General features: G+C 46.0%; 1 protein-coding gene across 1 annotated transcript in view; it reads right to left on the reverse strand.

The window, feature by feature from the left end:
* MCPH1 (microcephalin 1) overlaps positions 1–3216 on the reverse strand; it is a 502356-nt gene extending 499140 nt beyond the window's left edge. The window contains exon 1 of the mRNA XM_069726820.1: positions 3125–3216. Coding sequence (XP_069582921.1) covers positions 3125–3173 — 49 coding nt within the window. The 5' untranslated portion in view covers positions 3174–3216. The remainder of the gene's footprint in view (positions 1–3124) is intronic.
* Positions 3217–25542: the final 22326 nt, after the last annotated feature.

Here is a 25542-nt window from a genome sequence, read left to right on the forward strand (position 1 = left end):
GAATTTTTTTTCACCGCTTAGATAAAAAATAACCTAGACATGTTAGGTGTCTATGAACTCGTAATGACCTGGAGAATCATAATGTCAGGTCAGTTTTAGCATTTAGTGAAGCTACCAAAAAAGCCAATCAAAAAACAAGGGTGGGACTGCACTTCTTTTGCAATTTCACCGCACTTGGAATTTTTTTTCTGTTTTCTAGTACACGACATGGCAAAACCAATGGTGTCGTTCAAAAGTACAACTCGTCCCGCAAAAAAATAAGCCCTCACATGGCCATATTGACGGAAAACAAAAAAGCTATAGCTCTGGGAAGGAGGGGAGCGAAAAACGAAAAACGCAAAAACGAAAAAGAGCCGCGGCGGAAAGGGGTTAAAAAAACAATTCATATGAGGACAAGTATAAAAATTACAAGGTGAAACTCTTGTTGGCAATGACAACCAATAATAGAGCAAATTCCATTTTGTATTTCGCTCTTAAACGGAACCTTGCAGGTCAGATAACGCTATTAGGACCAAAAGAAACTACTCAGAGTAATAGAAAATATATATACCAAGATTAATTATCAAATCCATCATTTTTCATTAAAGACACCACATGACAGACTGGATAAAAAAACAAATGTACAAGACAAGATTAAAAATAACAAAGTGTATAAAAAGTGGAGGCGGAGAAGCATCAGCAGCATGGACAAAAGGACGATGGAAGTGTCAGAGTATGGAGCTAGCATGGAACTATGCCGTCCCTCACTCCAGCGCGGGTTTCATACGAGCCCCCTCTCTCCCTGGGGAAACTTGTGTGAGAGGCGGCGGTAGTGACGGTTGTAAGCAAGTGCTAGCAGTGTGCCTGACAGCAGGCTGTGCATCAGTGCTGTAGCGTACATAAAACAGTCACTCTTGCTGCTGTGACTGTAGCCGTGCTGGTACGCCTGTATGACTGACAGCCGGCTGTGCATCAGTGCTGGAGTGTGCGTACAACTGTCACTATCAGTGCTGTGACTGTAGCCTGCGCTGGTACACATGAATGACTGACAGTCGGCTGTGCATCAGTGCTGGAGCGTGCGTACAACCGTCACACTCAGTGCTGTGACTGTAGCCGCACTGGTACGCCTGTATGACTGACAGTCGGCTGTGCATCAGTGCTGGAGCGTGCGTACAACCGGCATCCTCAGTGCTGTGACTGTAGCCATGCTTGTACGCCTGTATGACTGACAGCTGGCTATGCATCAGTGCTGGAGCGCGTGTACAACCGTCACTCTCAGTGCTGTGACTGTAGCCCGCGCAGGTACGCCTGCATGACTGAAAGCCAGCTGTGCATCAGTGCTGGAGTGTGCTTACCACTGTCACTCTCAGTGCTGTGACTGTAGCCCACGCTGGTACACATGTATGACTGACAGTCGGCTGTGCTGCTGTGCATCAGTGCTAGAGCGGGCGTACAACCGTCACTCTCAGTGCTGTGACTGTAGCCGAGCTGGTACGCCTGTATGAGTGACAGCCAGCTGTGCATTAGTGCTGGAGCGTGCGTACAACCGTGACACTCAGTGCTGTGACTGTAGCCGCGCTGGTACGCCTGTATGACTGACAGCCGGCTGTGCATTAGTGCTGGAGCGTGCGTACAACCGTCACACTCAGTGCTGTGACTGTAGCCGCGCTGGTACGCCTGTATGGCTGACAGCCGGCTGTGCATCAGTGCTGGAGCGTGCGTACAACCATCACTCAGTGCTGTGACTGTAGCTGCGCTGGTACACCTGTATGACTGACAGCCAGCTGTGCATCAGTGCTGGAGCGTGCGAACAACCATCACTCAGTGCTGTGACTGTAGCAGTGCTGGTACGCCCGTATGACTGACAGCCAGCTGTGCATCAGTGCTGGAGCGTGCGTACAACCATCACTCAGTGCTGGGACTGTAGCAGTGCTGGTACGCCCGTATGACTGACAGCCAGCTGTGCATCAGTGCTGGAGCGTGCGTACAACCATCACTCAGTGCTGGGACTGTAGCTGCGCTGGTACGCCTGTATGACTGACAGCCAGCTGTGCATCAGTGCTGGAGCGTGCGTACAACCATCACTCTCAGTGCTGTGACTGTAGCAGTGCTGGTACGCCTGTATGACTGACAGCCAGCTGTGCATTAGTGCTGGAGCGTGCGTACAACCGTGACACTCAGTGCTGTGACTGTAGCCGCGCTGGTACGCCTGTATGACTGACAGTCGGCTGTGCATTAGTGCTGGAGCGTGCGTACAACCGTCACACTCAGTGCTGTGACTGTAGCCGCGCTGGTACGCCTGTATGACTGACAGCCGGCTGTGCATCAGTGCTGGAGCGTGCGTACAACCATCACTCAGTGCTGTGACTGTAGCAGTGCTGGTACGCCTGTATGATTGACAGCCAGCTGTGCATCAGTGCTGGAGCGTGCGTACAACCGTGACACTCAGTGCTGTGACTGTAGCCGCGCTGGTACGCCTGTATGACTGACAGCCGGCTGTGCATTAGTGCTGGAGCGTGCGAACAACCATCACTCAGTGCTGTGACTGTAGCCGCGCTGGTACACATGTATGACTGACAGCCAGCTGTGCATTAGTGCTGGAGCGTGCGTACAACCGTGACACTCAGTGCTGTGACTGTAGCCGCGCTGGTACGCCTGTATGACTGACAGCCGGCTGTGCATTAGTGCTGGAGCGTGCGTACAACCGTGACACTCAGTGCTGTGACTGTAGCCACGCTGGTACACATGTATGACTGACAGCCAGCTGTGCATTAGTGCTGGAGCGTGCGTACAACCGTGACACTCAGTGCTGTGACTGTAGCCACGCTGGTACGCCTGTATGACTGACATCCAGCAGCTCCCAGAAGGAATAAAGCCCACTTTCCCCTGGAGCCAGCCTGCTGCCAGCATGAAGAGTAATCCAATATCTGCAGGCCAATAGCATTACCCGACGCGACAGATAGCCTTAAAAAATGAGAGCTGTGCTGTGATTGGTTGCAATAGGCAAGGAAATGTTGTCTTAGTTCTCATAGTCTGCCCCTACAGTGTACAGTGCTCAGACACCTAGCAGTCATGGCAACGCTGCACCACAAGAGATAAAGCATGCCCAGAAACCGTATGTGAGCTGGAAAGCACCGGGCGCTACCTGTAAGGATGCCGCTATCACCGCCGCCCGGGGACAGCTCCATGAGCATCGCCACAGTCGCCTCCTCGCCCGCCACAGCTTCAAACCTGACTTCCGCTGTGTGACGTCACTATGCGCCGCCGCGCACAGCGAGGTGAGGGCGGAAGTTGCCAGTTACAAAGTCAGAAGCGCTCATGCACGTGGACGGCAGGACTGGCCATTGCCTCACAGTGTCAGTGTGCGTCCCGCAGGCACGCCGCTCCCGCGCTGACTCCTGTGTGTGGGGGCCATAGCGTAGCTTCACTGCTGGGGAATGATGGGAGTCTGCCAGCACAGCTGAGGGGTCTGTGTGCACAAGGAGAACAGTTACCGCCATGTCACCTGCAGGTCGGATAGTATGGGAGAGCTGTTATAGTGTAGTTCAGGGGTCCCCAACCTGTAGCTCGGGAGCCATATGTGGCTTGCAGTCCCATGACTTGTGGCTCGCGGCTGTCAGCTTGACGCATTAGCTCCAGTTGTAGTTGTACAGTTATTTAGAGCACATCTGAAAATGGTGAATTTTGTGCATATCCCTGCACTGAAGAGCAGATCTGGATGCACATATACTGGTGTTAGGTGTAGTTCCTGCCTCTGCACAGGAGGAGTCTCGAACCATCTCTGCTGCGGTCTCCCATTCTACAGCTGCAGTGGAGTCTGCTCAGCGGAGACGTCAGTCCCAGCATCTTGCTCAGTCTGTGCATAGGGTTACTGCTGCTTTTCCAGCTTCTGCCATTGAAGCCAGTGCTGGGCAGCGGCGAGCAGATGCTTTTGGGACTAAGTCCTGCTTTTCCCCTTCTGAGCATGCCCAGGCCAAGATCTCCCGTTGGAGATCGAGGGTCACATGCTCAGATACTGCAGCAGATCCCATTGGTCCTCCAGGAAGGTCCTGAAGGACCGCAGAAAAGGATGTTGCAGTAGTCAAGGCGGGAGATGATGAGGGCGTGAACAAGCATTTTAGTAGATTGACGGTTGAGGAAAGGACGGATTCTGGAGATATTTTTAAGCTGGAGGCTACAGGAGGTGGAAAGAGTTTGGATGTGCGGTTTCAAGGACAGGGCAGAGTCGAAGGTTACTCTGAGGCAGCGGACTTCCGGTACGGGGGAAAGCATGATGTCATTGATTGCGATAGGTAGGTCAGGTAAGGAAGATCTATGGGATGGAGGAAAGATGATGAGTTCAGATTTGTCCACATTGAGTTTGAGGAAGCGAGAGGAGAATAAGATGGAGGATATGGCTGATAGGCACTCTGGGATTCTGGACAGCAGAGCGGTGACATCTGGGCCAGAGAGGTAGATATGAGTGTCATCAGCATAGAGGTGGTACTGGAATCCATGGGACTTTGAGTTGTCCCAAGCCAAGTGTATAGATTGAGAAGAGTAGGGGTCCTAGAACAGAGCCTTGGGGGACTCCAACAGAGAGAGGGTGGAATGAGGAGGTAGAGTGGGAGACGCTGAATGTGCGGTTGGAAAGGTACGAGGAGATCCAGGATAGGGCGAGGTCTTTGATGCCAAAGGAGGAGAGGATCTGTAGTAAAAGGCAGTGGTCAACCATGTCGAAAGCAGAGGACAGGTCTACAAGGAGTAGTACAGAGTATTGTCCATTACCTTTCGCGGTAAGTAGGTTGTTAGTGATTTTGGTCAGGGCTGTCTCAGTTGAGTGATGGGGGCGGAAACCAGATTGTAGATTGTCAAAGAGCAAGTTAGATGAGAGGTGGGAGGAAATTTCAGTGGACGTGCTGCTCTAGAAGTTTGGAAGCGAATGGGAGCAGTGATATTGGGCGATAGCAGTTGGCTCGAGGGTTGGCTTTTTAAGGATAGGCGTGATTGTGGCATGTTTGAAAGCAGAAGGGAAGGTGCCAGAAGACAGTGATAGGTTGAAGAGGTGGGTTAGAGATGGGATAAGTGTGGTGGTGAGGTTGGGGAGGAGATGGGATGGGGTCGAGCGCACAGGTGGTGACGTGCGATTTGGAAAGGAGACAATTAAGCACCCCTTCAGTGATGTTGTATAGGTAGGTTATGGGGTTTGGGCATTGGTCTGGTATACAAAGGGGTTGTGGTGGTTGGACAATGAAGACTTGCCTTGTCTTGTCGATCTTATTTTTAAAGTGTTTGGCAAAGTCCTCAGCAGAGATGAGGGGGTAGTGGGGGGCGGAGGAGGGAGTTAAAGGTTTTGAATAATTGGGGTTGTAGGATAGGGAAGATACGAGGGTTGTGAAGTAGACCTGTTTAGCAGAGATGAGAGCAGATTTAAAAAGGAGTGGTGCCTGTTTGAATGCAGTGAAGTTATCTTGCGAGTGATTTTTCTTCCAACGCCGCTCCGCAACGATGGACACTTGCCGGAGCTTTTTAGTGGTGTTATTGTGCCAAGGTTGTCTATTGATACGTCGCACTCTGCCATGGACGAGAGGGGCAACTGTGTCAATAGCTGATGCGAGAGTGGCACTGTCTGTGTCGTGGAGTGAGGAAATGGATGCCAGTGGTAGGATAGAGCCAGAGAGTGTGTGGGTGTCTAGGTGTGCAAGGTTTCTGCGGGGGTGCGCACTTTGCTGGACATGGATGACCGGTGAGGAGGACAGGGATGAGAAGGTGAGCAGATGGTGGTCGGATAGAGGGAGAGGGGAGGTGGTGAAGTTAGAGAGCTGAGACGGGTGAATACCAGGTCTAATGTATGTCCGTCTGTGTGGGTGGCTGCGGAGGACCACTGAGTAAGTCCAAAGGTTGAGGTAAGGGACAGAAGTTTGGAGGCTGTTGACAAGAGTATCAATGGGGATGTTGAAGTCACCCATGATGATGATGGTGGGAATGTCGGCAGAGAGAAAGTGAAGAAGCCAGGTGGAGAATTGGGTCAATTAAGGCAGTGGCCGGGCCTGGAGGTCGGTATATGATGGCCACTTGGAGGGAGAGTAGATGCGGACAGAATGGACTTCAAAAGAGGGGAGGATAAGGGAGGGTAGAGGTGGGATTGTTTTAAAGGTGCAGTAAGGAGAAGACCCACTCCTCCATGTTTGTTGCCGGGTCGAGGGGTGTGGGTGAAGTGGAGGCCTCCGTAACACAGAGCAGCAGGGGAGGCGGTGTCAGAAGGTGTTAGCTATGTTTCTGTGAGGCCAGGGAAGGCAAGATTGCGAGAGAGAAAAAGGTTGTGAATCACATGAAGCTTATTGCAGATTGAGCGGGCATTCCAGAGTGCTCCAGAGAGAGGGAGCAGGAGGTGGGCGTCAGGAGCACGGGTTTTATGTTGGAAAGATTGCGGTAGTTCATATTAGGGAGCGATAGGAGGGGGTAGTAGTGGGAGGTATGAGCTGTTGGGGTCCCGGGTTGGTAGATATGTCTTCAGCAGTGAGGAAAAGCAGAGAAAGGGAGAGCAGGTGGGAGAAAGAGAGTGGCCGACTTTTATGTTTTCTTAGGACAGATTTGAGGTTGAGGAGGACAGGTGGGGAGGGAAGGGGAGATGATTATTAGGTAAGAGAGTGCTGGGGTTTTTGATAATGAAGGAGCGAGGATTGGTGGAGCAAACACTGTAGGGGCATAGGTAAGCATGGTGAAGGAGTAAGGCTACGTTCACACTAGCGTTCTGCTAGTGTGCGTCGCCTTAGCGTCGGGCGACGCAGCGGCGACGCACGCGTCATGCGCCCCTATGTTTAACATGGGGGACGCATGCGTTTTTGTGTGTTGCGTTTTGCAACACTTGCGTCTTTTTTGCCGCTAACGTCGGACCAAGAAAACGCAACAAGTTGCGTTTTTCTTGCGTCCGATTTTCTGCAAAAAACGACGCACGCGTCGCAAAACGCAGCGTTTTTGCGTGCGTTTTGCCGCGTTTTTGTGTGCGTCGTGCGTTGCGTCGCCGACGCAGCGGCGCGCAACGCTAGTCTGAACGTAGCCTAAGATGGGTTAATAGAGAAGCTAGATCAAAGTAATAAGAAGTGCTAACTCAGCAGACATACCCAAAAGAGACGGCTACAGAGTGGGGTCCTGACTCCTGCCGTGACTAACTGCTGTTGAAATAACTGCGGCGTCTTTATACTTAGCTTCAAAATGCTTTGCTGCAGAAATCCCATCCCAGTATACCCTATATACCCGCTATGGGTCCATCGCTATGATGATGGATGGGATTATACTGCATTAGGCCAGTCTCACACGTCCAGATAATTCTGGTACCGTATTAATCGGTACCGAAATTATCCGTGTCCGTGAGCTCACGCAGGCCATCCGTGTGGCACACGTGTGCCGACTGGGTACCACACGGAGCGTGCAGGAGACAGCGCTAGAGATAAGCGCTGTCCCCTGCATCTGGTGCTGAAGCCGCCATTTATATCTTCTGTCCAGCAGCGTTTGCTGGAGAGAAGATATGAAAAATCCTTTTTTTTTTTTTTTTTCGTGTTTAAAATAAAGATCCCTGTCCCCACCCCCTGTACGCCCGCCCGCTGTTAATAAAATACTCACCCGACTCCCTCACAGCGTCCTGTCCTCGCCGCACCTTCTCCTGTATGAGCGGTCACGTGGGGCCGCCCATTACAGTCATGAATATGCGGCTCCACCCCTATGGGGTGTGAAAGAAGCCTAACCCTAAATTTAGCCCCAACCCTAACCCTATATTTAGACCCAACCCTAACCCTAAATTTAGACCCAACCCTAACCCTAATTTTAGCCCTAACTCTAAATTTGGCCTCAACCCTAACCCTAAATTTAGCCCCAACCCTAACCCTAAATTTAGCCCCAACCCTAACCCTAAATTTAGCCCCAACCCTAACCCTAATTTTAGCCCCAACTGCTCTTCTGCCAGCCGGCAGATGGCGGGCGCACTGTGCAGGCGCCCGCCATTTTCTTTCCAGATGAAGACGACGGCGGGCAGGAGAGGACGCAGGAACACCGGTAAGTATAATAGGGTCCCCGAATCCCCCTATTTCTCTAGTAGCCTTCCACGACAGCCCAGGAGGTTGTCTCCATACCCTAATGGGGGACAGGAAGCACAAGAGGTTAAAACCCCTCCCACCTCCCATTAACCAGTGTCTTTCCTGTCCCCCATGGGGCATGGAGAGGTTCCTGGTGCGCTGCGCGGCCGGCTCTGGCAGTGTACCTTATTTATCTTAGCCGGGCATTGGTGGTCGGGCCCCCAGGGCTTCCTCCTCTGTTATGTTCCCGTCTCTTCAGATTCGGGACCGCATTCCCGGTCCTCCTGCGTCCCCTTGCGGGGATAAAGTGGGCCGGTGATCCCATCCCGGAGGCCTCCCTGAGCTCTCCGGCGTCTCCCCCTCCTGTGCGCGCTGTTCGGCGACCCGGAAGTCAGGTGGTGCCTTCACTTCCGGGTCGGCGCTCCTGCATAGGAGCGATATTCTGTCCGGCGTTATGGACTACCGAACGGCGTGTGAGGCACGCTGCATCCTCACACGCCTGCCTGGGACTGCGGAGGGGGAGGGGCGGCTAATTGCCACACGCTGGTGCAGTCTTATTTTCTATATAAGCTGCGAAGACGTCTCAGGTAAGCCTGCTTAAGCATGGATTCGTCTTGCCCTGCAGCTGCAGAGCCCAGCGCTCCTCAAGCCCCAGTAAGTGTGGCAGGGATGGGATGGATTTAAAGGTAGATTCAAGTATACCTTCTTATACCGCTTCCTCTCTCATTTCAGGGAGACAAGCCTGGCCATAAAACCGTTACTAAACGCAAATGTGCTACCTGTAATGTGAAAATGCCCTTAAATTGGGAGAAAAAGTTGTGCCAACCCTGTACGGACAAAGTAATCCGGGCGGAACACCCTTCACTAATTGAAGAAATACGTTCCCTGGTTAGACAAGAGGTCCAGACCTCTTTGGCCACGCTCGCCCCCCCTCCACCGCCACCACCATCCTCACCTGGTCCATCACTTCCCAAAAAGAGAAAGATCCAGGAATATTCTGGGTCAGTCTGAAAGTTCTTATACGTCATCTTCAGTCAAATGGGAAGATGTTACCCCATAAATCTGCGGAAATCAGAAAATATCTTTTTTTCCTCTGAATACATTGAGGAATTGGTGTCCGCAGTGAGGAATACTATGGGGCTAAAGGAGGAACCCGTTCCTCAGTCTATACAAGACGAGTTATTCGGCATACATACTGAAAAACAACCTGGTTTTCCCGTACATAAAAGTATTATAGACATGATCAATAATGAGTGGGAACTGCCTGAGAAACGGCTAACTACCCCCTCAGACTTTAAACATCGGTTTCCTCTGGATGAGGATTCAATTAAATGGAGCATCCCAAAAATAGATGTTCAGGTGGCTAGAGTGGCAAAAAAGACGGCTCTGCCGTTCGAAGACTCCTCCCAGTTAAAGGACCCCTTAGATAGGAAGATTGAGAGCCTTCTCAAAAAGTCTTGGAAAACTTCTACCTCGGCCCTCAGATTCAATATTGCATCCACCTGCATGGCCCGGTCTCTGTTCCGCTGGATAGAAGAGCTAGAAAACCACATCTCTCAGGGTACTCCGAGAGAGGAAGTGTTGGACTCCTTGCCTATTTTACATAGAGCAACTGGTTTTCTTGCGGATGCCTCACTGGAATCCATCCGTGTGGCCGCCAGATCTTTAGTCCAGACAAATTCAGCCAGAAGAGCTCTCTGGCTAAAAATGTGGAGTGGAGATGTCACTTGAAATATAAAACTCTGTTCCATTCCCTTTAAGGGTGACTATGTGTTTGGGCCCTCATTAGATGACATCCTGGAAAAAGCCACGGACAGAAAGAAAACTTCCTGAACAAAGACCTCCCAGGAAGCGTTTTTTTTTTTTTTAGCCTCCCAGTCCCAGCCCTCCCAGGTTAAGGGAAAAGGAAAAACCGGAAGGTGGAGTTATGCCAAGGGGAAACCTAAAAATATCCTTATTCCCCAACAATCGTTAGCGGACACCATGTCGCGTTTGGAGAGCCCCTGTATGCCTAAACATTGGAGCTCCCCCACATGTGACCCCATTTTGGAAACTAGACCCCCCAAGGAACTTATCTAGATGCATAGTGAGCACTTTGAACCCCCAGGTGCTTCACAAATTGTTCCGTAAAAATGAAAAAGTACTTTTTTTTCACACAAAATTTATTTTGGCCTCAATTTGTTCGTTTCCACATGGGCAACAGGATAAAATGGATCCTAAAATTTATTGGGCAATTTCTCCTGAGTACAGTAATACCTCACACGTGGGGGTAAACCACTGTTTGGGCACACGGCCGGGCTTGGAAGGGAAGGAGCGCCATTTGACTTTTTGAATGAAAAATTAGCTCCAATCGTTAGCGGACACCATGTCGCGTTTGGAGAGCCCCTGTGTGCCTAAACATTTGAGCTCCCCCACATGTGACCCCATTTTGGAAACTAGACATCCCATGGAACAAACCTAGATGTGCGGTGACCACTTTAAACCCCCAGGTGCTTCACAGAAGTTTATAACGCAGAACCGTGAAAATAAAAAATCATTTTTCTTTCCTCAAAAATTATTTTTTTAGCCCGCAATTTTTTATTTTCACAAGAGTAACAGGAGAAATTGGACCCCAAAAGTTGTCCAGTTTGTCCTGAGTACGCTGATACCCCATATGTGGGGGGGAACCACTGTTTGGGCACACGTCGGGGCTCAGAAGGGTAGTGACGTTTTGGAATGCAGACTTTGATGGAATGGTCTGCGGGCATCATGTTGCATTTGCAGAGCCCCTGATGTGCCTAAACAGTAGAAACCCCCCACAAGTGACCCCAGTTTGGAAACTAGACCCTCGAAGGAACTTATCTAGATATGTGGTGAGCACTTTGAACCCCCAAGTGTTTCACAGAAGTTTACAACGCAGAGCCGTGAAAATAAAAAAAATAATTTTTCTTTCCTCAAAATGATGTTTTAGCAAGCAATTTTTTTATTTTCACAAGGGTAACAGGAGAAATTGGACCCCAATAGTTGTTGCCCAGCTTGCACTGAGTATGCTGGTACCCCATATGTTGGGGTATACCACTGTTTGGGCACACGTCGGGGCTCGGAAGGGAAGTAGTGACGCTTTGAAATGCAGACTTTGATGGAATGGTCTGTGGGCGTCATGTTGCATTTGCAGAGCCCCTGATGTGCCTAAACAGTAGAAACCCCCCACAAGTGACCCCAATTTGGAAACTAGACCCCCCAAGGAACTTATCTAGATATGTACATCCAAAAAGGCAAACAAGAAGCAATATAGCCATAAAATAATCAAATTTTATTAGAACACATATAAATACAGAATATTAAAGCTCATAAAAAGTGGGGCAGAAAAATATTCAAAAATAGCCACCGTAAGGCAAAACATAACGTAAATGCCAAATATACCGTACAAGAAAAATAGATGAAAAAAATCTATTTAAATATAATAATTCATGCGCAATATAAAGCAATACAGTAGATAGAGTCACAAAAAGACTTCTAATAGAATAATATCAAACATGGGTGTAGCATATACTGCGCATAAATTAGAAGAGCAACCAGGCATGCTAAATGGTTCTACCAAACATCCTCATGAGACATATAGAGCATAATCAAAAAAAAGTAGAGATCCTCCAAAATAAACCATAATTAGGTAAGTAAAGTGCTGCAAGAAAAAATATATACTAGGAATAAGATCCTTAGCAAAGTAAAACCAGCCTCATTATAAATAATTAAATAATCCAATAGTTTGTTCTGCAAAAAAAACCGTGTATGCAAGATAATACATATGGTGCCAGATCCGTATCTATAATGAGACCAGATGACTTAAAAAGTGTATACAGCTAAACAAAAACAAAAGGGGATCAGATACGGACAGAAGACCTATCTAAATGTAGACTCATATATGCTGAGAGTTCATAATATAACAAATGTGAAGATAGCAGCCAGGAGAATTACCCAACGGTGGTAGCAGCAACCCAACGCGCGTTTCCCAAGAAATCCCAAGAAACAATGAAAACCCTATATTAAGGGTCACCAATCTAACCCAAGAAGAGGTGCGAAACCGGCTAAATAAGATTAAAATAGATAAATCTCCGGGTCCGGATGGCATACACCCACGAGTACTAAGAGAACTAAGTAATGTAATAGATAAACCATTATTTCTTATTTTTAGTGACTCTATAGCGACAGGGTCTGTTCCGCAGGACTGGCGCATAGCAAATGTGGTGCCAATATTCAAAAAGGGCTCTAAAAGTGAACCTGGAAATTATAGGCCAGTAAGTCTAACCTCTATTGTTGGTAAAATATTTGAAGGGTTTCTGAGGGATGTTATTCTGGATTATCTCAATGAGAATAACTGTTTAACTCCATATCAGCATGGGTTTATGAGAAATCGCTCCTGTCAAACCAATCTAATCAGTTTTTATGAAGAGGTAAGCTATAGGCTGGACCACGGTGAGTCATTGGACGTGGTATATCTCGATTTTTCCAAAGCGTTTGATACCGTGCCGCACAAGAGGTTGGTACACAAAATGAGAATGCTTGGTCTGGGGGAAAATGTGTGTAAATGGGTTAGTAACTGGCTTAGTGATAGAAAGCAGAGGGTGGTTATAAATGGTATAGTCTCTAACTGGGTCGCTGTGACCAGTGGGGTACCGCAGGGGTCAGTATTGGGACCTGTTCTCTTCAACATATTCATTAATGATCTGGTAGAAGGTTTACACAGTAAAATATCGATATTTGCAGATGATACAAAACTATGTAAAGCAGTTAATACAAGAGAAGATAGTATTCTGCTACAGATGGATCTGGATAAGTTGGAAACTTGGGCTGAAAGGTGGCAGATGAGGTTTAACAATGATAAATGTAAGGTTATACACATGGGAAGAGGGAATCAATATCACCATTACACACTGAACGGGAAACCACTGGGTAAATCTGACAGGGAGAAGGACTTGGGGATCCTAGTTAATGATAAACTTACCTGGAGCAGCCAGTGCCAGGCAGCAGCTGCCAAGGCAAACAGGATCATGGGGTGCATTAAAAGAGGTCTGGATACACATGATGAGAGCATTATACTGCCTCTGTACAAATCCCTAGTTAGACCGCACATGGAGTACTGTGTCCAGTTTTGGGCACCGGTGCTCAGGAAGGATATAATGGAACTAGAGAGAGTACAAAGGAGGGCAACAAAATTAATAAAGGGGATGGGAGAACTACAATACCCAGATAGATTAGCGAAATTAGGATTATTTAGTCTAGAAAAAAGGGCGATCTAATAACCATGTATAAGTATATAAGGGGACAATACAAATATCTCGCTGAGGATCTGTTTATACCAAGGAAGGTGACGGGCACAAGGGGGCATTCTTTGCGTCTGGAGGAGAGAAGGTTTTTCCACCAACATAGAAGAGGATTCTTTACTGTTAGGGCAGTGAGAATCTGGAATTGCTTGCCTGAGGAGGTGGTGATGGCGAACTCAGTCGAGGGGTTCAAGAGAGGCCTGGATGTCTTCCTGGAGCAGAACAATATTGTATCATACAATTATTAGGTTCTGTAGAAGGACGTAGATCTGGGTATTTATTATGATGGAATATAGGCTGAACTGGATGGACAAATGTCTTTTTTCGGCCTTACTAACTATGTTACTATGTTACTATGTTTCGCGTGTAGCTTCGTTCGGGGATGAATGCATACTGAGTGTGCGTTGCCAGATGCTTAAGTAGTAGGGGTTTAATCAGGATTGGTCGCAGTTGAATGGCGGCGCTTCCGTGAGCGCTCCTGCATGCTGCCGCTGCTAATTGGCGTCATGTGACGCCTGACCACTCCCCCGCCCGACGCGTCAGAGCGGGGGGTGGATCAGGTGCCAGCTGAGACGCGTCTCTACAGCGACCACAAAAACAGGGAGCCCGCGCAAGCGCACACTGCGCTAAGGATAATAGGAGGTACAGGTGCCAGCTGAGACGCGTCTCCACAGCGACCACAGGAACAGGGAGCCCGCGCAAGTGCACACTGCGCTAAGGATAGAAAAAGTACAAAGTCAGCCGAGAGCCGTCCCCAAGGTAAGAAAAGCCCGCTTAAGCGGAGACTGCCCTATAAAAGATGTCAAAAGATAGCAAGCGCTATCTATATAAATCGCATATGGCTGCAGAGAAGATTATACCAGGAAGGACAGTGGCTAAATGATGGAAGGAGAAACCTCCAACCAAAGGAGTAGAGTGTCAAAGCGCTATTCTAAATTTACACTAATACGTGCCTACAGTCTGTAAGGAGTGTTGTGAATTCTGTGGCAGAGCTCCCTCCTGTGGTCACAAGTGGTACTTCGGCTGATTCTCTCTGTGTGCTTCCGTTGGTGGAGGAAAGTGGTACTGCGGCTTCTGAGTTTCCTTCCTCAGGTGATGTGGTGAAGTCGTTAGGTGCTGCTCTATTTAACTCCACCTAGTGCTTTGATCCTGGCCTCCAGTCAATGTTCTAGTATTGGACCTGTTTCCTCCTGGATCGTTCCTGTGGCCTTCTGCTCTGCATAGCTAAGTTCCGCTTTGCTATTTTGTTTGCTGTTTTTTCTGTCCGGCTTGTCTATTTGTTTTTTCCTGCTGGCTGTAAGCTCTGGGACGCAGAGGGTGTACCTCCGTGCCGTTAGTTCAGTGCGGAGGGTCTTTTTGCCCCCTTTGCGTGGTTTTTGTAGGGTTTTGTGTTGACCGCAAAGTTACCTTTCCTATCCTCGCTCTGTTCAGAAAATCGGGCCTCACTTTGCTAAATCTATTTCATCTCTACGTTTGTCTTTTCATCTTAACTCACAGTCATTATATGTGGGGGCTGCCTTTTCCTTTGGGGTATTTCTCTGAGGCAGGGTAGGCTTATTTTCTATCTTCAGGCTAGCTAGTTTCTCAGGCTGTGCCGAGTTGCATAGGGAGCGTTAGGCGCAATCCACGGCTGCCTCTGGTGTGGTTGGAGGGCATTGGGGATTGCCTTTCAGCAGAGTTCCCACGTCTCAGAGCTCGTTCTATGTTTTTGGGTTATTGTCAGGTCACTGTATGTGCTCTGACCTCTATGTCCATTGTGGTACTGAATTACCTCATCATAACAAAGGAGCACAAAAAGAGTGTTCCACATTATCTGAGTGCAATATGAAAGAAGTCATAACCTTATAATCTAGTAGTAAAAAAAATATTTAAGATGTACAAGAATAAACATACATAAATATAAGTATAATATTACCAATATCAAAAACATGCATATATAATAGATATTAGTGCATAAAGTGACTGTGCAGTATATATATCACCACAAAAAGTATGAAAAAATAGTAATATACAAAGGGCATATAGAACATATACAGCAAGTGTCCATAAAAAAATGTCCATAAAATGATTTTTTAGTGAAGAGTTCGTCCTTCTTGATACGGCAATCCTAACTTTGTTAGTCTCCGTAGAGCAAATCATGTTAGGGTAAGGCGGAAATATTCATGACGGCATCAGACCTCATAGAGATGGATAAAGTAATCGTGATTAAACCAGTACTTCATAACGTCAGTCAACTAACTGGAGAAATAAAAACCAAAAGTTAAAAATGAATACTAAATAAGCAATAAAAGCATACCTAAAAACAATGAAGAAAAGAACATTAAAAAAATTCAGAAAGTTTTTACAAAAAAGGGGCAAAGCTGAGAACTTCGTTTAGACCTGACGGTTGGATGGAACCCACCCTAAAGATCCACTGGGCCTCTAACTGTGCTAGTTTCTTCCTCCAATTACCTCCCCGAGTGTCAACATAAACTTTATCGATACCAGTAACAGATAGAAGCGTAGCATCACAGTTGTGGAATTTCCTAAAATGCCTAGGGATGGGCTTATTTAGTATTCATTTTTAACTTTTATTATATATATATATATATATATATATATATATATATATATATATATATATAATACTTATATTTATGTATGTTTTTTCTTTTATATCTTAAATAATTTTTTTACTACTAGATTATAAGGTTATAACTTCTTTCATATTGCACTCAGATAATGTGGAACACTCTTTTTGTGCTCCTTACAGACTGTAGGCACGTATTAGTGTAAATTTAGAATAGCGCTTTGACACTCTACTCCTTTGGTTGGAGGTTTCTCCTTCCATCATTCAGCCACTGTCCTTCCTGGTATAATCTTCTCTGCGGCCATATGCGATTTATATAGATAGCGCTTGCTATCTTTTGACATCTTTTATAGGGCAGTCTCTGCTTAAGCGGGCTTTTCTTACCTTGGGGACGGCTCTCGGCTGACTTTGTACTTTTTCTATCTTTAGCGCAGTGTGCGCTTGCGCGGGCTCCCTGTTCCTGTGGTCGCTGTGGAGACGCGTCTCAGCTGGCACCTGTACCTCCTATTATCCTTAGCGCAGTGTGCGCTTGCGCGGGCTCCCTGTTTTTGTGGTCGCTGTGGAGACGCGTCTCAGCTGGCGCCTGATCCACCCCCCGCTCTGACGCGTCGGGCGGGGGAGTGGTCAGGCGTCGCATGACGCCGATTAGCAGCGGCAGCATGCAGGAGCGCTCACGGAAGCGCCGCCATTCAACTGCGACCAATCCTGATTAAACCCCTACTACTTAAGCATCTGGCAACGCACACTCAGTATGCATTCATCCCCAGACGAAGCTACACGCGAAACGCGCGTCGGGTTGCTGCTACCACCGTTGGGTAATTCTCCTGGCTGCTATCTTCACATTTGTTATATTATGAACTCTCAGCATATGAGTCTACATTTAGATAGGTCTTCTGTCCGTATCTGATCCCCTTTTGTTTTTGTTTAGCTGTATACACTTTTTAAGTCATCTGGTCTCATTATAGATACGGATCTGGCACCATATGTATTATCTTGCATACACGTTTTTTTTTGCAGAACAAACTATTGGATTATTTAATTATTTATAATGAGGCTGGTTTTACTTTGCTAAGGATCTTATTCCTAGTATATATTTTTTCTTGCAGCACTTTACTTACCTAATTATGGTTTATTTTGGAGGATCTCTACTTTTTTTGATTATGCTCTATATGTCTCATGAGGATAATGTTTGGTAGAACCATTTAGCATGCCTGGTTGCTCTTCTAATTTATGCGCAGTATATGCTACACCCATGTTTGATATTATTCTACTATTAGAAGTCTTTTTGTGACACTATCTACTGTATTGCTTTATATTGCGCATGAATTATTATATTTAAATAGATTTTTTTCATCTATTTATTTTTCTTGTACGGTATATTTGGCATTTATGTTATGTTTTGCCTTACGGTGGCTATTCTTTTTGCATATTTTTCTGCCCCACTTTTTATGAGCTTTAATATTCTGTATTTATATGTGTTCTAATAAAATTTGATTATTTTATGGCTATATTGCTTCTTGTTAGCCTTTTTGGATGTTTATACTAATTTGGAGCATTGCCATGTAACTAGGCAGGTATTTCTCCTACTTTTTGTTATCTAGATATGTGTTGAGCACTTTGAACCCCCAAGTGCTTCACAGAAGTTTACAACGCAGAGCTGTGAAAATAAAAAAAAAAACATTTTTCTTTCCTCAAAAATGATGTTTTAGCAAGCAGTTTTTTATTTTCACAAGGGTAGCAGGAGAAATTGGACCCCAATAGTTGTTGCCCAGTTTGTCCCGAGTATGCTGGTACCCCATGTGTGGGAGTAAACCACTGTTTTGGCGCACGTCGGGGCTCGGAAGCGAGGGAGCACCATTTGACTTTTTGAACGCAAGATTGGCTGGAATCAATGGTGGCGCCATGTTGCATTTGGAGACCCCTGATGTGCCTAAACAGTGGAAACCCCTCAATTCTACCTCCAACACTAACCCCAACACACCCCTAACCCTAATCACAACCCTAACCCCAACACACCCCTAACCACAACCCTAACCCCAACACACCCCTAACCATAACCCTAACCACAAGCCTAATCTTAATCCTATTTTCAACCCTAGCCCTAATTCCAACCCTAACCATAAGGCTATGTGCCCACGTTGCGGATTCGTGTGAGATTTTTCCACACCATTTTTGGAAAATCCACGGGTAAAAGGCACTGCGTTTTACCTGCGGATTTACCGTGGATTTCCAGTGTTTTTTGTGCAGATTTCACCTGCGGATTCCTATTGAGGAACAGGTGTAAAACACTGCGGAATCCGCACAAAGAATTGACATGCTGCGGAAAATACAACACAGCGTTCCCGCGCAGTATTTTCCACACCATGGGCACAGCGGATTTGGTTTTCCATAGGTTTACATGGAACTATAAAGCTGATGGAAAACTGCTACGAATCCGCAGAGGCCAATCCGCTGCGGATCCGCAGCCAAATCCGCACCGTGTGCACATAGCCTAATTCTAAGGGTATGTGCACACGATGCGGAAAACGCTGCGGATCCACAGCGTTTCCGCCGCTGCGGGTCCGCAGCAGTTTCCCATGAGTTTACAAAAAACGCTGCGCACATGCTGCGGAAAAAACTGCGCGGAAACGCAGCGGTTTACATTCTGCACATTTCACTTTCTGCGGATTCCGCAGCGGTTTTACAACTGCTCCAATAGAAAACTGCAGTGAAATCACCAGAAAAACCGCGGTAAATCCGCAGCGGTTTTGCACTGCGGATTTATAAAAACCGCTGCGGAAAAATCCGCAGAGGACCAGAATACGTGTGCACATTCCTAAACCCTAGTTCTAACTGTAGTGGAAAAAAAATAAAAAAATTTCTTTAGTTTATTACTGTTCCTACCTATGGGTGTGATAAAGGGGGGGGTTCATTTACTTTTTTTTTTTTATTATTTTGATCACTGTGGTTTTATCACAGTGATCAAAATGTACATGGAACGAATCTGCCGGCCGGCAGATTCGGCGGGCGCACTGCGCATGCGCCCGCCATTTTAGAAGATGGCGGCACCCATGGAGAAGACGGACGGACACCGGGAGCCTCGGTAAGTATAAGGGGGAGGAGATTGGAGCACGGGGGGTGGCATAGGAACACGGGGGGAGTGGACAGGAGGATGGGGGAGCGGAGCACAGGCCTGAGGACTGGGGGGGGGAGATTGGTGGGGTGGGGGGTACATCAGTGTTTCCAGCCATGGCCGATGATATTGCAGCATCGGCCATGGCTGGATTGTAATATTTCACCAGTTTTGTAGGTGAAATATTACATATCGCTCTGATTGGCAGTTTCACTTTCAACAGCCAATCAGAGCGATCGTAGCCACGGGGGGGTGAAGCCACCCCCCCTGGGCTAAAGTACCACTCCCCCTGTCCCTGCAGATCGGGTGAAATTGGAGTTAACCCTTTCACCCGATCTGCAGGGACGCGATCTTTCCATGACGCCACATAGGCATCACAGGTCGGATTGGCACCGACTTTCATGACGCCTACGTGGTGTCAAAGGTCAGGAAGGGGTTAACTAAAGACTGCTGGGAGAGAAATCTGCACAAACGCTGCTCGAGGCGAGAACGGTGCAGTCGCAGACTTTATGAAAGGAGGACAGACACCACATGGGCCAAGGCTGACCTGGAGACCCTACACACAGTCCCATCTCTAGACACGGGAACGTTACAACTCCCGAACCTCAAAGGCACATTAAAAAACAAACAGGAGGTGAATTTCTTCATTAAGGCTGCACTCACAGCTGCGTATAAAGTCGACAAGGGAGAAAAAAAATCGCATTGCACTCACAACAGTATATTCAATTATGCAGTTTTAATGGAATTGGGGTGAGGAAAAATCACAGCCTGGTGCGTAAAATGGCTGAGCCTCACCAATGCAAGTCCATGGATGCAAGAAAAAATTAGCATGGCTGACGGACGATGCGTGTGCCACCCAATATTTAGGCTATATTCACACTTTGCGGATTTTGCTGCAGATCCGCAGCGGATTTGACCGCTGCGGATCTGCAGCAGTTTCCCATGAGTTTACATTTCAATGTAAACCTATGGGAAACAAAAAACGCTGTGCACATGCTGCAGAAAAATCCGCGCGGAAACGCTGCGGATTACATTCCGCAGCATGTCACTTCTTTTCTGCGGATTTTCAGCTGCTCCAATAGAAAACTGCAGTTGAAAATCCGCAGAAGAAAACGCAGTAAAAACCGCGATAAATCCGCAGTAAAAACCGCGATGGGTTTTCACTGCGGATTTTGCAATTCCGCTGCGGAAAAATCCGCAGTGGAATCTGCAAAGTGTGCACATAGCCTTAAAATGCAAATTGTCTCTTCAGAGAGGAAGAGGATTAGAACTCTAGTGCCACCTATTGAAAGTAGCAATCCTAAAAGTCAATGTCAACCCTTTAACAAGCCTTGTCACATGACTTAGGATACTTTTAGTATTGCTACTTCCGATAGGTGGCACTGGAGTTGTAGTCCTCTTCCTCTCTGAAGAGACAATTTGCATATTTCCCAAAGGAGCATTGCGGCTTTAAGTCTCCTCATCTCATCATGCTTAGCATGTCAATCTCTGCAAGGAGAAACAATACTTCTTGGATACCTAATTTTTACGCAAACATCTAGAAAACCTGACATTTCATTAACAGTACAGTGAAATCAGAGTGAACCCTCAGAATATATAGATGTCAGTGAGATAAATAATTAGTGCAGTTCCTATGTAGTTTACTGTACATGTGTTAACCAAATAAATATAAATGAAAAAAAATGGCATGGGATCCGCTCATCTACTATATATATATATATATATATATATATATATATATATATATATATATATATATATATATATAGTTATTAAGGTTGAAGGAAGACTATAAGTCCATCTAGTTCAACCCATAGCCTAACCTAACATGCCCTAACATGTTGATCCAGAGGAAGGCAAAAAAAAACCCATGTGGCAAAGAGTAAGCTCCACCTTGGGGGAAAAAAATTCCTTCCCGACTCCACATACGGCAATCAGACTAGTTCCCTGGATCAACGCCCTTTCAAGGAATCTAGTGTATATACCGTGTAACATTATACTTTTCCAGAAATGTATCCAGTCCCCTCTTAAATTTAAGTAATGAATCACTCATTACAACATCATACGGCTGAGAGTTCCATAGTCTCACTGCTCTTACAGTAAAGAATCCGTGTCTGTTATTATGCTTAAACCTTTTTTCCTCCAGACGTAGAGGATGCCCCCTTGTCCCTGTTTCAGGTCTATGATTAAAAAGATCATCAGAAAGGTCCTTGTACTGTCCCCTCATATATTTATACATTACAATAAGATCACCCCTTAGTCTTCGTTTTTCCAAACTAAATAGCCCCAAGTGTAATAACCTATCTTGGTATTGCAGACCCCCCAGACCTCTAATAACCTTGGTCGCTCTTCTCTGCACCCGCTCCAGTTCAGCTATGTCGTTCTTATACACCGGAGACCAGAACTGTGCACAATATTCTAAGTGTGGACGAACTAGTGACTTGTATAGAGGTAAAATTATGTTCTCCTCATGAGCATCTATGCCTCTTTTAATGCATCCCATTATTTTATTTGCCTTTGTAGCAGCTGCCTGACACTGGCCACTGAATATGAGTTTGTCGTCCACCCATACACCCAGGTCTTTTTCATTGACGGTTTTGCCCAGAGTTTTAGAATTAAGCACATAATTATACATCTTATTACTTCTACCCAAGTGCATGACCTTACATTTATCCCCATTAAAGCTCATTTGCCATTTATCAGCCCAAGTTTCTAGTTTACATAAATAATCCTGTAATATAAAATTGTCCTCCCCTGTAATGATTACCCTGCAGAGTTTAGTGTAATCTGCAAATAATGAAATTCTGCTCTGAATGCCCCCTACAAGGTCATTAATAGATATGTTAAAAAGAAGAGGGCCCGATACTGACCGCTGTGGTACCCTACTGCTAACCGCTACCCAGTCCGAGTGTGCTCCATTAATAACCACCCTTTGCTTCCTATCCCTGAGCCAGCTCTCAACCCACTTACACATATTTTCCCCTATCCCCATTATTCTCATTTTATGTATCAACCTTTTGTGTGGCACCGTATCAAAAGCTTTTGAAAAGTCCATATACACTACATCTACTGGGTTCCCTTGGTCCAGTCCGGAACTAACCTCTTCATAGAAACTGATCAAATTAGTCTGACATGAACGGTCCCTAGTAAACCCGTGCTGATACTGGGTCATGAGATTATTCCTCTTCAGATACTCCAGTATAGCATCCCTTAGAATGCCCTCCAGGATTTTACCCACAGTAGAGGTTAAGCTTACTGGCCTATAATTACCGAGTTCAGTTTTTGTCCCCTTTTTGAATATTGTCACCACATTTGCTATACGCCAGTCCTGTGGTACAGACCCTGTTATTATGAAGTCTTTAAAGATTAAAAATAATTGTCTATCAATGACTGTACTTAATTCCTGCAGTACTCGGGGGTGTATCCCATCCGGGTCCTGCTGGGTTAAGCAGGTGACATTTAATTGGGAATTTTTATCACTAGTCATTTTGTCGGCCATGGGATTTTCTTTTGTAAATACTGATGAAAAAGTCATTTAGCATATTGGCTTTTTCCTCATCCACCATTTCACCCAGACTATTTTTAAGGGGGCCAACACTATCATTTTTTAGTTTCTTACTATTTATGTAGTTAAAGAATATTTTGAGATTATTTTTACTCTCTCTGGCAATGAGTCTCTCTGTCTCAATCTTTGCTGCCTTGATTTGCTTTTTACAGAATTTATTTAATTTTTTTGTATTTATTTAATGCCTCCTCACTACCTACTTCCTTTAATTCTCTAAATGCTTTCTTTTTGTCACTTATTGCGCCCCTTACAGCTCTATTTAGCCATATTGGTTTCCTCCCATTTCTAGTATGTTTATCCCCATATGGTATATACTGTGCACAGGTCCTATTCAGGATGCTAATAAACGTCTCCCATTTTTCTTTGTGTATTTTTGTGTCTCAGGATATTGTCCCAGTTAATTGCACCAAGATCCTCTCTCATCCGTTGGAAATTTACCCTCATGAAGTTTAGTGTCCTTGTAACCCCTCTATTACACATCTTTTTAAAGGATACATGAAAACTTATTATTTTGTGATCACTATTCCCGAAGTGACCCCCAACCCTTATATTTGCTATGCGGTCCGGCCTGTTGATTAATATTAGGTCTAGCAGTGCCCCCCTTCTTGTTGGGTCCTGAAGCAGTTGCGAAAGGTAATTGTCTCTCAGAATTGTCAAAAACCGATTACCTTTACTGAAACTGCAGGTTTCTGTTCCCCCAATCTATTTCAGGGTAGTTGAAGTCCCCCATAATAATGACTTCTCCTTGAGTCGCAGCTTCATCTATTTGCTTTACGAGGATATTCTCCATTGCTTCCATTATTTTTGGAGATTTATAACAAACTCCTATCAGTAATTTATTATTTTTCCCCCTCCCCTTATCTCCACCCACAAGGATTCTAAATTTTCATTAAATTCACCTATATAATTGTCTAAGGGTCACTTCCGCCCTCTGTCTGTCCAGGATATTCATTGGTCGCGGCCCGCCAGTGGGCGTACACAAAAGGGCAGGGGAGGCCAGGAAGTATGTAGAGCCAGCCAGAAGCGCTGCAAAGGGGTGCGGAGTCTCCATGAGGAGGGCGAAGGCGGCCGGGACCATGGACGCTGTTGGGCCTACCTCGCCAAAAAGCCGGGGACTAAATTACTGGCCGCGGGTCGTGGCCAGCCAGTACAGGCCCGGCCAGAAGCACTGCAAAGGAGGCGGAGTTGCCGTGAGGAAGGCGGAGCCGACCGGGACCATGGGCGCTGTTGGGCCTACCGCCGCCAAAAGCCGTGGACTAAATTTGCGGCCGCAGTCAGTGATGACGGCCGCGGTTATTGATGACTGCTGCGACAACAGCAAACAGCGCAGCACATACGGCGGTGACAGCTGCGGACGGAAGGTGAGTATATACTACTTGGGCTGTGCTATATACTCTGGCTGTGCTATATACTCTGTGGCTGTGCTATATACTCTGGCTGTGCTATATACTCTGGCTGTTCAATATACGACGTGGCTGCAATATACTATGTGGCTGTGCAATATACTACGTGGCTGGGCAATATACTACGTGTCTGGGCAATATACTACATTGCTGGGCAATATACTACGTGACTGGGCAATATACTACGTGACTGTGCAATATACTACGTGGCTGTGCAATATACTAAATGGCTGTGCAATATACTACGTAGACATGCATATTCTAGAATACCCGATGCGTTAGAATCGGGCCACCATCTAGTTTTTAATAAGCAGCCAAGGGAAAGCTGGGGGCTGGTGTTACTATTCTGGCAAGGGCCATGGATCTTTCCAGCCTATTATTAAAAGCTCACAGCTAACTGCGTAGCCTCTATTGGTTATTAAAAAGGGGGCCCTAAAAATAAAATGTGGGTCACCCTGATTTTTAACTTCTCAACATGAGCCGTATATGTAAGGTGCTGTGGGAGCTATGTTCCCGCAAACCGCTGTATATATATGGCTTCACGATTGCGCTGGGTAATGCTGAGCGCTACCTCGATCATATACTGGTGTCAGTTCTATATGAGAGCTAACACCCTGCAGCCACACCCATGATTGGTGCTAGCACCAATCGTGGGCATTTAACCCTTCTGATGATTCTGTTAATTGACAGCGATGTTGAAGGGCAGCTCCTTTTCTGCTCCCATCGGCATAACATCATCGTCTTCTGCCGATGGTTTCCATTGTGACCTTGGGCCGAAAGATGGCCACGGGATCACCCAGGGACGGTTACCTTTTAGCTCATACTGAGAGCACGAGCTGACACGCTTCCTACCTGCATGTCAGACTCTGATCTAATGCTCTGCAATGCAGAAGCATTGCAGAGTATTGGATCAGCGTTCTGTCAGTGTGAAGCTGATGTCCCATCCTAGGGCAATATAAAAAAGTTATTAATGTTTTTGTTTTTTTTTAAATAACAAAATAAAGAAAAAAACTAAAAAAAAGTATTAATCCAATAAATACATTTATTTATGTAAAAACAAAAAAGTACACATATTTGGTATTGTCGCGTTTGAAATGACATGACCTGTAAAACTCTCTCACTAGTTAACCCCTTCAATGAACACCCTAAAAAATGATGCTTTATTATCATACCACCAAACAAAAAGTGGAATAAAGACGGATTTAAATAAAAATATCGCTGAAAACATACCGTAATCTTGTCCTGCAAAAAACAAGGTGCCACACAGCTCCGTCAGGAAAAAAATCAATAGCTCTCAGAACAAAGCGATACAAAATTATTTCTCTAAAATAATTTTTGTGTAAAAGATCCAAAACATAAAAAAACTATATAAATGTGGTATTGCTGCAATAGTACTGATCCGAGGAATAAAGCTGTCTTATCAATTTTACTACACACAAAGCTGCATAAAAAAAAAACTATTCCAGAACTGCTTGTGTTTGTTCATTTTGCCTCCCAAATATGATCTTGTCCCACAAAAAATCCCTCACATGACTGTGTTGGCCGAAATATTGAAAAATGATA

The sequence above is a fragment of the Ranitomeya imitator genome, chromosome 5 (genome assembly GCF_032444005.1).
Source record: "Ranitomeya imitator isolate aRanImi1 chromosome 5, aRanImi1.pri, whole genome shotgun sequence".
In the NCBI taxonomy this organism is placed as follows: domain Eukaryota; kingdom Metazoa; phylum Chordata; class Amphibia; order Anura; family Dendrobatidae; genus Ranitomeya; species Ranitomeya imitator.